We start from the raw sequence: 11403 nt of genomic DNA on the forward strand, positions 1-11403 counted from the left end.
ATTTTATTTCAATTATTAAACTGTTTTTATCTCAACCCACGAGTTTTTCTAACTTGTGCTCTTCCAATTCTCTCCCCCATCCCACCGGGTGGGGGGAGTGAGCGAGCGGCTGCTTGGTGCTTAGTTGCCAACTGAAATTAAACCACGACAGTGTGGTTATAGGCAAAGGTATCAGTTTTACATAGCTGCCCGTGAATAGCATAAATATGCCAACATTTCTTTTGATAACTAGATTTTTTAAAGTTTGGGAAATGTATACATTGAAATGAAGATTTTTGACTCAACTGTAGTTAATAGTTGTATTTTAACATCCGTTGTTACATAGAGTACTCTGCTGTAATGTTATCCTAAATTGATATTGTTGTGCATGTAATGACTGATACAGACATTACGGTATAGAGAAGAAGTTAATAGTTTATCAAACATATTGCTTATTTTGCTTCATGGCAAATAGTGTAATGTTTAAACCAGCTATTGATGGGTAAAATGCTTTGATGTTATGCTTTATAGACCAGTTAGACAAATGAACTAATAAAATCAGCTTTCAATTTATATCTGTTGTTTCTTCTGTGTCTCCTTTAGTATGAAACCTCCTGAACAAACGACACAACTACCATTTTCCAGTACAAGTAGAAATCCACTTTCCAGTAAGAAGTGTTGGTTTAAGATACTGACTATGGAATACATAATACTGGATATAGCTATGTTCTAATAATAAATTTATTAATGACTTTAGTTCCTTCAAGGAAACAGAATGGTTACTCTTCATGTTCTCTTCATCTTAGTCATCCTTCCACTTCTGAAATGTAGGTACAAATCCATTAATTTTTAATGAAAATCTTAACAATGACAACATGCCGATATTTTATACACAAAGCCATTTTTTTTGTAGTGAGTTTAAAATAAGTATATTTTCTGATTTTGTGCTTTGTTTCTGCAAACTGTGTAAGTATGACAGAACTGGGGAGGGTCTTTGCTATCCAAGCATACATAATAACTACTTGTATAGATTGCCTTTGTACTCACTGGAAAAAACTCTTAAGGCATGATGCACCTTATTCTAAAGACTTTCTGTATAGATAGATTGATTAATTGGTGAGGAGCTCTTCCCATTGACTGTAGGGAAAATCTAAATGACTTGTACAGACACCTCTATGTACATTGTAGTTTTCTAAAGTTAGATGGGATGAACACCAGTAAGGCTCATGAAATTTTAAATAAATCGAACATACAGCTTGCTCAAGCTAAAAGCTTTCTGTACCTGTGACTGTGACTTTATTTTTTATAAAAAATAAAATTTCAGAATGCCCTTGTTTTGGAAACAAGTGACAAATACATAAATATGCATATTTATTCTGACAAATACAACAATAACAATGCTAATCATAAAAAAACTTTCTCTGTAAATGTCTAAACCAAAGCTCAGAATCAATTAATAGATTTTTCTTACTGCTAGTGGGTTTTAGAACAAGTCCTAAATACTCATATGTGTTATGCTTTTCCATTATTAGTCAAATTTAACTTGAGACTATAACGTAAGTTTAGTCATTATAATGAATGTGATATTTTTATTACAATGTCATACTTATTTGGACCTTTGTTGTAAGAATGGAGTCAATGGAGATTGATCCTGTACCTTCACCAATGAGGAAAGTAAGTGGGATTTTTTGTATATGTTTTTATATATATGTATATGTACATATATCTGCTTTTGATTTCTCCTACTCTGTTAGTACTGCAAAAAATAGAATCCCCCCCCCTTCAAACAATTCTTATGTACATGCTGATTTCAGCTATGCTTGATGCTTAGTAGAAGTCAGAAGCTCCCCAAAAAGGAACCAAAGGGAAATAAATCACAGCATTTATTTCTGGAATTATATTCTCCACATGCCATATACAGGCTTTTAAACTTCTGATGCTAAATTAAAGGGCAAATTCTTGAAATCTCAATATGTTTATATTATAAAAATGTTGTAACTGTTTCCAAAATAAATGTCGCTAATGCATGAAACTGAGAGTTGCAATTAAATTTAAGTTCTAATAAGGAATGGAAATATATGAAAGATTTCCACCTTCACCAGACCTCATGTAGATGTCTGCAGTGCAGATCTATGCTAGCATCTCAGGGTTTCCTTTGTAACCTATGGATTGGTTGTATCCATAGATAGACCTATATCCATAGGTATAACCTGTGGATTAGTATGTGTGATTCATCTCATTCTAAAGGACATTTGTTGCTCTCATTCCTGTTTCTCTTCCTTGACCATAAAGGGAATTTCAGGGGATCAGGCTGGATGTAAATGCTGTCATTACAGATGTCTGACGTTACAAGAGGTGAATCACTTGGCACTCAACTTCACACCACACTGATTTTCAAAAAATTCCTGAAATTTCATTTATGATGGATGAAAGGTTTTTTGTAAGCCACAAATCAAGCCAGTCATTGTCTTTCACCTTTCATAAACAATTTTGTTTGCTGCTTGACCACGTGATCTTCCTTCTGTCTATGCTCAGGGGCATCGATGTGTTTATAGTATCTTCACATGTTAAGAAAAAGCTAGATGTAGAATTCAGTGGTCTGAAAGCAGTGTTGGAACCTGATATTTGAGTAGGGAATTGCAAGCTTTGAATGACATCTCTAAGATGAGAATGAAGGCAGGAGTTTTTCACTGTATTAGTATTCTGATTAGGAGAGGTAACCTCCAGGAACAGATCGTAGCTTAAGAATGGAATCTCAGCACAGAAAATGATGTAAGTGTCTGATATTTTTCTTATCTGAATGTGACAGAGAGGACTTCTTGGAAAAAAACTAAAATGCATGTACTTCCACCCCCCCACTGTAAAGCTCTCAAAAATAGTAACTTAATTCTGAGGTTTTGCATTTTAGTGCTATGAACAAAACTGGCAGCGAAGAGCACCAGAAATCTGCAGACTTTATAGACCTCAAAAATGTAACACTGTTGCTTAAAATACCATAATAATTAACATACTTACTACACTGTAATTAACACCTTGCCATTCATATAGCTTGAGACACCGACCGGTCCAACAAGATTATCATTAATAACTCCACCGCAAGATGGACGTATGGGTGAGTAAAAATAAAGTTTGTAACTGGATAACATTTTTATTACATTAAGAGGATTAATAAATTAATACATTAGCAATTTACTGAGCAAACTTGAATTGTGTTGAGGTGTAAGGAACTTACCACATCAATCCAGCAGATGGGAAATGGTTAAAAATGAAGAATGAAATAAGTCTTCCTAGTACTGACCTACTCTGTTCTGTGAATAATTACTTGTAACCAAAATGATTTTTGCTGAGCAATCATAGTCAACAGTTGCAAAGAAAATACTGTAACGATGTGTATGGTTGAACAGAACAGGCATACTTGCAATATATGTCATTGACCCTCTGTTAACCTTCATAATTATATTTGTTTATAGTTACCAGAGATTAACATTGTCCCTAATGTCACGTTAAAAATCACATGAGGAAAAGGGGGGAAACTAAATGGAAGTTACAAAAGTATTTCATAACAAAAGCGAGGTAATTAAGTTGAGATCAAGAATTTCTTTAGAAAGGTGATTTTTATTTTTTTTTTCACCATATCACTGTAATAGGGTATAAGACATTTTACCTGCCTGTACTTACTTTCATTCCTGGGCTGTTGCAGAGCTTGGGTAACGCTCTGATGTAAATAAGATGTGAAGGACAGCCTACTGAAGTTAGTGCAGTCTCCTTGAGTACTGTTTATTTGTGAGTAGTTTCCCAGAATTCCTAATGCTCTGCAGGTCTAACATTCATGTGTCCCTCCCATTCTTGGTTTTACATTCAGCATGTTTCTCTAACAGTCCATTCTCAGGCAGTCTTTCAGCTGGCTTCAGCAGTTAATAGAATCCATCTCCAGTCACATAAGGAGCTTTTAGCACTCGTGTTTTTATATGGTGTAAACATCCCGAAACAGAGACAAATGCAATGGTAATGAAGCATTTGGAGCAAAAATTGCTTTTTCACTTTTACCCTCTGTTGGAGTACTGCTGAGGACTTTTGATGGCTTTCACTTTTGCTGGATCTTCTTCCAGCAAGAGGTACTGAAAGACAACTCGTGCCTCAGCAAATGTCTTGTCTGTGCTAAATTGTAAAATGTCTGATTTATATGTTCAGATCCTTCCTAAATGCATGCTTGCCTATAAATTTATGGATAACAAGATAGTAAGAGTTGCAGTTAACTGTTTTTTTATTGTGTCTAAATATAAATAGATATTTAATTAGATAATAAAATTATACGTAGAACAGTTATGTGTTCAGCACATTTCAGAATCAACTAATAAAGTTTTGCAGTGGACACAGCTGAATGAATCAAAGCGTACTTGCAAAAGTAAGGGCAAGTAGAAACAATCATTTAATGGTGCACTAAAGAAAGTTTCCTTCTCAGAGATGGATGGGGCAAAAAAGAATAGCTGAAGAACTGGAGCACCTCAGCAGAGCTATTTTGATAGTCTAATAATAGTCTAATAAATGAGAGAAAGTGAAAGAAACCAACATATGTGTTTAACTTGAAAAAGATTTGCAGGAATGGTGCAATATGATGTTTTCGTGACGGCTAAGCTCTATGTAGGATTAATCTATTGTGACTAAAAACAAATTTTCACCTTTATTCTCTGTTGGAATACTGCTGAGGACTTTTGATGGCTTTCACTTTTGCTGGATCTTCTACCAGCAAGAGGTACTGGAAGACAACTTGTGCCTCAGCAAGTGTCTTGTCTGTGCTAAATTGTAAAAACACATTATTAATTTTTACAGCTATTTTAATCCTTTCTCAAGCGACATGGTGACTTTATTTTGTCAGCCAATTCCTGACTATTACAATTGTCTATTGTAATCGTGCACCATTTTTAATTCTTGAATAAACCAATCATGAATTTGTCCCAAATAATGCAATTAAAGTACTAATCTTTGTTTCCAAAGTTATCTCTTAAGTAAAATGGGTAATTCAAGCTGGTCCTGTTTTCAAAAATTCTATTCTTACAGGTAGTGTAGCCTACAGTTGTTCTCAGTCATCTGGAATAATGTCAAGTCAAAATAGTAGAGCAGGATCTACAAGGTAATTAAATACCTTTTCAAGATGTTACCGTCTCCTACGAGAGACTGAAATTTCTCTTGTCTGGCCTGTATTAATCTGTACGTTTAAAGGTTATATTCTATATCTGAAGAAATGTTATTGTGCAGGCTAGCTATCACCTATATGAATGTGTTTGTTATTGTTGGAAGGTTTTATTTTGAAATCACTTTCTTCAAAAATGTGCAGAGTTAACCTGAGTTCCTGTAACTGTGGACATCTATAGTCATGGTACTTTTATACAAAGGGTAGTAATTGTATAGCAAGAAAGTGCAACAATGTTTCTGCTTTATAAGTCTTCTAAAAATCAGAGATGACAACACAATATCTACACAAGAGCAATTCTCTGAATAACCTGAACATCTTCATGCAGTGTGTAGCAGGTGTTTCAGGTTTTTAATCTAAACATTGAAAATGTCTCAAGCTGTGAGAATTATTAACATCAAGAAAAAACTTAAAATCGTTCCAGAAAAAGTAAACTCTTATTCTCTGTAATCATTAAGCCAAATGTATCTTCCTAGCACAAATGAAAATATGTATAACAAAATATTTTTTTTTCCATCTGTTATTTTCATATAATTTATTTTGTCCTTCTGCTTTTGAAAATATGTGAAAATCCTAAAGAAGTAAAAATCTGATAAGGAATAGGTAGAACACAAAAATTTATAGCATTTTCTATAAAAATATTAGCACTATGAATTTAAGTGTTTTTGAAATCTCTTGTACTATGAAAGTAGCCTCAAATCATATCCATGAATTAATTTTGTTAACAGATCCACACCTATAAGACTACCACATAGTGGATGTTCACTTACATCATCATCTGGATCACAAAGTAGTAGAAGGGGGTCATGGGCTACTTCTGATTTCAGAACCCCTCAGTTGTATCCATTTACATCACCTTCCCCACAGCCATCTGTAACAAGACATCCAATCACCATCTCTGGACTTCTGCAAAGACAACATTTAGGCAAGTATATTTTATAAAATAACAACATTTAACACTTCCTGAAAAATTTTCAGCATAACATATGCTTATTGCTTATTTACTGGAGAACAGTAAATAAGAAATAAATTAAGCAACACAAAAGTGATATTTCAAAATTGGAAGCAGGCTATCAGCAAAATATGAAAAATGTTGATGTTTATGATCAGTATTTTCCTTAGCCTTCTGTGCAATAGAATATCTGCGGTGAAAATGTGTTCTTGCTGTATCCCAGAGTAATATTTTAACAGACTAAATCTAATCATTTCCATAATAGTTCTCTAGAAAAACACAAGTTCTAAATAATGCAAAGCATTGTGCAAAAAACTAATCTTGGAACAAATCTCAAGTAAGGAGTAGAGAAAAGAAAAACATGAGTGGAGAAAGTGCAGTGAACTCAGTGGGAGTCATAGCAAGACTGAGATAGTCAGCAAGAGTCCTTTAATAAAGCAGGATAGTTGAGCTGACACATGGAAAAGAAGGAAAAAAAAATGTCTATAATGAAAAGAATGAATGGGAGACAGTTCCTGTATGACTGAATGGCATGTTGTAGAAAGTGGGTGACAGTTGACATCTCACTATGTCCAGCAGAGAAAAAAGGAACATAAAAGGAAACTGCAGTATTCTGAGAGTAAGAAGTGAAGTATTAGTCACCTGGTTATTAGGAACTAGGGAATATTAATAGAAATGAAAAATGAGTGAACTTGTTCTGAAAATGAACAACGGATAGGGAATGAGCAGATGATGAGACAGAGAAGAAGAAGGAAGATGTGTTAAGGAATAGAAAAAAAGGTGAGGATATTAAAAGGGTTGGGAGAAGAAAAGGAGCCCAGGAACAGTGCATGGGACAGAACAAAGGCTATAGAAGAAGCAGATTAAAGCATTTATGAAGAATGGAGGTAAGAATGCAGAATATTAGTGTAAAAGAGGAAGCAGGATGGACCAAAGGAAAAAGATGAGAGGACAGTAAAGGTTATTGTTCCTGTGAAGCAAGAAAAGTAGAAAAGAGATGCTCTGGATAGTTATAACAAACAGACCAAACAAAAAAGCAAAGAATAAGGAAATGATGGGAAAAAAATTAAAGAAGACAAAAGCATTTTCTAGTCTTTTATTTTTATGTTTTATAAATACTTATTTCATTGTACTTCTCTGTCACATGTTCTGTATCTTCACAGTTTGGGAAGAAAGGCTTAGATGATAATTATGATCATTTGTTGCTGGCCATTTTCCCCATATTCTGTACGATATTAACTTTATTTCTTTTATTATTATCTATTATCCCATCACAGACTTCAGTAGTAATCTTCCCAATCCCATGATTTTTTCAATCCTAGTACTGTTCTCTCATTTGCCAAATTTTCTGTCTCAACTTCACATTTCTTACAGATCTAGCTGTCAAGACACACACACGCAAGTGACAGTAAAAAGGGAGATAGTCCAGGGTATTATTTGTTGAGTGCAGCATAAAACTAGCAAAAGTAGCTGCATAGAGACCAGCCCAAGAGGGGTGTAGGTAGGAATTGCACTGGGGCAGATTAATTCATAGAATTGTAGAATCATAGAATCATAGAACAGCCCAAGTTGGAAGGGACCTTGAAAGATCATCTGGTCCAATGTCTTGTGGGAAAGGGAGCCTAGATGAGATTATCTAGCACCCTGACCAATCACATCTTGGAAACCTAATTCTTCATATTGCGGAGTTTACATCACAAGTGAAATCTTTGTTATTTACATTAAAAGGCTATTTCAGCTATAAAGCATTTTTCAGTCCATATTCATAAACGTGACCTTTCTATTCCAAGAGTAACACATCCCAAGCAGTTTTGAGTTCATGAAACGTCATGAAACCAAAATAAAGATATTTTAAGAAATTCACGCATACTCAAGTTATGAATGCTTATAGCTTGTGGAAGCTTACATCATAATTGTTTTTCTTGTGGAGTTTCTGGACAGTGATATAGCATGTGAAATAATGCATGAACCTGATAGAATCTGTAAATAATGTAGTAGAAACTGAAGTTAAAAAAAAAAGCAGCTATATTGAACTTAATTATTAGTCGTCTTTCAGTTATATGTTTACAAGTGAATTGCAGTTCATGCATAACGATGCTTCGGACATTCACTTCTGTAGCTGAAATCGGAATATGGCAAAAAATGCTTTTACAAAAAGAGAAACCTAACTCTTTTATGTAAATACAAAGGAGCATATTTAGATTCATAAAAAGAGCTATACAAAAGTTCTCATCAAAATATATGGGTTTTATTTTTAATTTTTGATAGTTTTCACTTTCTCTCTTCCTTGAATAAGTTCTAAAAATAATTTACATGAATAAAGTTTTCCTTTAGTCTTACTAATTTTTTTTCCATTTGTACTTGTATTCTTATTCTAGGATCAACTAATTTTGGAGGACATTCAACAGAAAGATAAGCAAACTTCTGTGAATTGTTTTGGTCAATAAACATCTGAAGAAGCCTTATACAGTCTTTGGCTATCAAAGTATTTGAAATTTCTGCAAAATGTCAAATTGGCATAAACCAGCTAACTATCCAGCATGAATAATGTATTTAAAACGTCAGTGATCTTGCTGATTAACATCTACAGTAGTTTTAAACAGGAGTACAAAATCCTCTTGCTGTTTTTAGAAATTTTGCCTTAAAATATATTGTAGAAATAAATAGCCTTTATTAACTAAGTATTAAGACAAAACATGATTATATATTCAATGAGCATTTCTTGCTGTGAATGCACTGATCTGCAGAAGAACTCTATTTTTAAACGGTTGCACCTGTACAATATTAGAGATGAGTCCCAGTCCTAAAACAAATTTAATTTATGGATTTTGGATTCCAGAATTCCAAATTTTGGTTCTTACTCAATAGATCACTTTTTGTTTGCACTATTGAAAGGGGTAAGGTTTGAGGGATGTTACATTCTAGCAGGTTCTGCCAAGCTCATAATACAGTATCTATTCCACACTCCAAGAAGTTTACCATTTGATTTAGGTAGCAATGATTTCTTCCCAAAATGGAATGAAATGAGGGAACTGGGATGAAGAGACAAAACACAGTGGAGACTACCTTTACTCTCACACAGGAACAGCAGTTGGAGACTCTGAATGAAGGGTGCCAGAATGCAACCTTTTTCTTTTGAGAATAACTCTTAAGTTGAAATTCCCGCCATTACTATGTATGTCTGGCAAAATTTTGGTATGACTGAGTCATCAAATATGCACCTTGGTTTTGTTTTGGCCCTAACTTTACCTGGACTATTTTAAAAATAATAAAACTAAAAGCTGTGTCTTTGAGATAAAGTCCCCTGAGTACATGATAAATTTCTTTTGGCTTGAAATGTTTTGCTTGACCTAAAAGAAAAGTTAGAACAGAAAGGGGAGTGTAAAGGAGTTTTTTTGTGATGCTTAGACAAAGTGTTAATTCACCCAGAAAACGGAAGAGTGAATGATGGCTTTTACTATCTCTGAATTTGATTTCATCATTCTTACATCATCTCCCTAGCTAGCTACTGTGAGGAGTTTTAACTGGCAAGTGTGCCCCTTGAATGAGAGTGAAATAGATGGAGAAACACCAGTTTTGTGAATGTCTCTGGAGCAGGGGCTTCCATAACAAATTCTAAGCTTCACGTTTCCCTTATTTCAATGTAAAACTGCTTTTACTTTTTTACCATGGGAAAGTTTGTATGTTTTCTCCTCTCCAATATTCTTATAATTCCAGTTTTAGATGGGATTTCTAAGTAAATTTCCTTTGAAGCAAGCTTCCATTTGAATCATTTAGTTTTACAATACCACAGACACACACAAGTAAAGGAGTGTGGTGTAACTTTTTAAAATTCCTACTCTCCTTTAGTTCCAGATGAGCTAGAATACCTTGAAAAATGAGGCTAGTAAAATATGATTGCCGGCTTCCACATTAATTGTGCCCCAATGGTTTCTGTTTCTTTGGATCACAAGATGGTATTCTTTCTAGTTTCTATTTTATCACACTGCAGAGTCATCATCCAAGTCTGCAAAGTCATACTACAGCTTTTATAATTGCTGAAAGTTGCATTCTTGTAGAATGAAATACCCGGGTAGGTGTAGGTGAAATTTCACCTTTAGGTGAAATACCTGGGTTTTATTAGCTTTGTTTCTCCCTCCTCCCCCCCCCCCCGCTATCATCCATTGTAAATGAAGACAGAATTTGAAGTTGATAAAGCTGCAAAGTTGTGTCTATAAATGGGATTTGTCTGAAGGTTGCCTGGAAGGAATCATATAGGAAGGAGACATACAAGCTAGTCCTACAGAATTAACAATAAAAAAAAATGCACCTTGTCCTTCAAAGATGTATACCCGGAGAGCTGAATGATTTCTGTATTGCTGCTTACCACCGTGGTTTCCACACAAATTCAGTAACGATCTTCATGGCTCTGTAATCTTCACCAGTTCACCCTTTCTGTGGTAAAAGCTCAACACAGGCAGAGTGTGTTTTGTGGCTGCAGGTTGAGAAGAGAACTTGGAACATCACATCAATAAAGAAAAGAATATAGTATAAAAATGGGTATTTCTATAACTTTACTTCTGCTTTGAACTACTCAGTAGTATCTAGTAGTATCTTCTACTTAGCAGGTACTACTTAATCTATTTGAGCCCACAGTCCAATCCTGAAGAAAAAAAACCTGCTCATCTTCAGAGATGTTGCAGCTTTGAAATGCATTTTGAAGACAAAACAGAATGTAATTTGAGTAAAAACAAAAGGCACAGGAGCTATACGTGCTGAGTAGAAATACCGTTAAATGACACCCTCTTGCTTCCCAGTTCAGACAAAATGAAAATTTTGAAAACACAAGCTAATGAACTGACTATAATGTGAAATTTTTCGAAACTTATGTCTAAGTGGCTCTCATACCATGCAAAATAATTGCTAGAAAAAAAGAATTAAAAAGGAAAAAAAAAAACATTTAAGGAAGGTAATTTGCCAAGTTCAGTGCTATTATCATTTGTTCAAAAAAAGCTGAAACTACTTAATTCAGTATTTTCTTCTTTAAGAAGAGGAGAAGGAAAAAAAGCAAAGTTTCCTCTATCTGCCAATAAGCAAAAAATTAAAAAGAAAAAAAAAAACATTTAAGGAAGGTAATTTGCCAAGTTCAGTGCTATTATCTTTTGTTCAAAAAAATTTGAAAATACTTAATTCAGTATTTTCTTCTTTAAGAAGAGGAGAAGGAAAAAAAGCAAAGTTTCCTCTATCTGCCAATAAGCACAAAAGTTTCTATAGTCATCTTTTTGGCATCCATCTTCACCGA

General features: G+C 34.2%; 1 protein-coding gene across 1 annotated transcript in view; it reads left to right on the forward strand.

Annotated features, from left to right (window-relative positions):
• RNF212 (ring finger protein 212) overlaps positions 1-8538 on the forward strand; it is a 24240-nt gene extending 15702 nt beyond the window's left edge. Inside the window, exons 6-12 of the mRNA XM_009272631.1 lie at positions 583-647; positions 737-806; positions 1608-1653; positions 3028-3091; positions 5038-5110; positions 5899-6095; positions 8501-8538. Of these exons, the coding sequence (XP_009270906.1) occupies positions 583-647; positions 737-806; positions 1608-1653; positions 3028-3091; positions 5038-5110; positions 5899-6095; positions 8501-8538 (553 nt within the window). The remainder of the gene's footprint in view (positions 1-582; positions 648-736; positions 807-1607; positions 1654-3027; positions 3092-5037; positions 5111-5898; positions 6096-8500) is intronic.
• The last annotated feature ends 2865 nt before the right edge of the window (positions 8539-11403 follow it).

The sequence above is a fragment of the Aptenodytes forsteri genome, unplaced genomic scaffold, assembly GCF_000699145.1.
Source record: "Aptenodytes forsteri isolate BGI_AS27 unplaced genomic scaffold, ASM69914v1 Scaffold670, whole genome shotgun sequence".
Lineage (NCBI taxonomy): Eukaryota > Metazoa > Chordata > Aves > Sphenisciformes > Spheniscidae > Aptenodytes > Aptenodytes forsteri.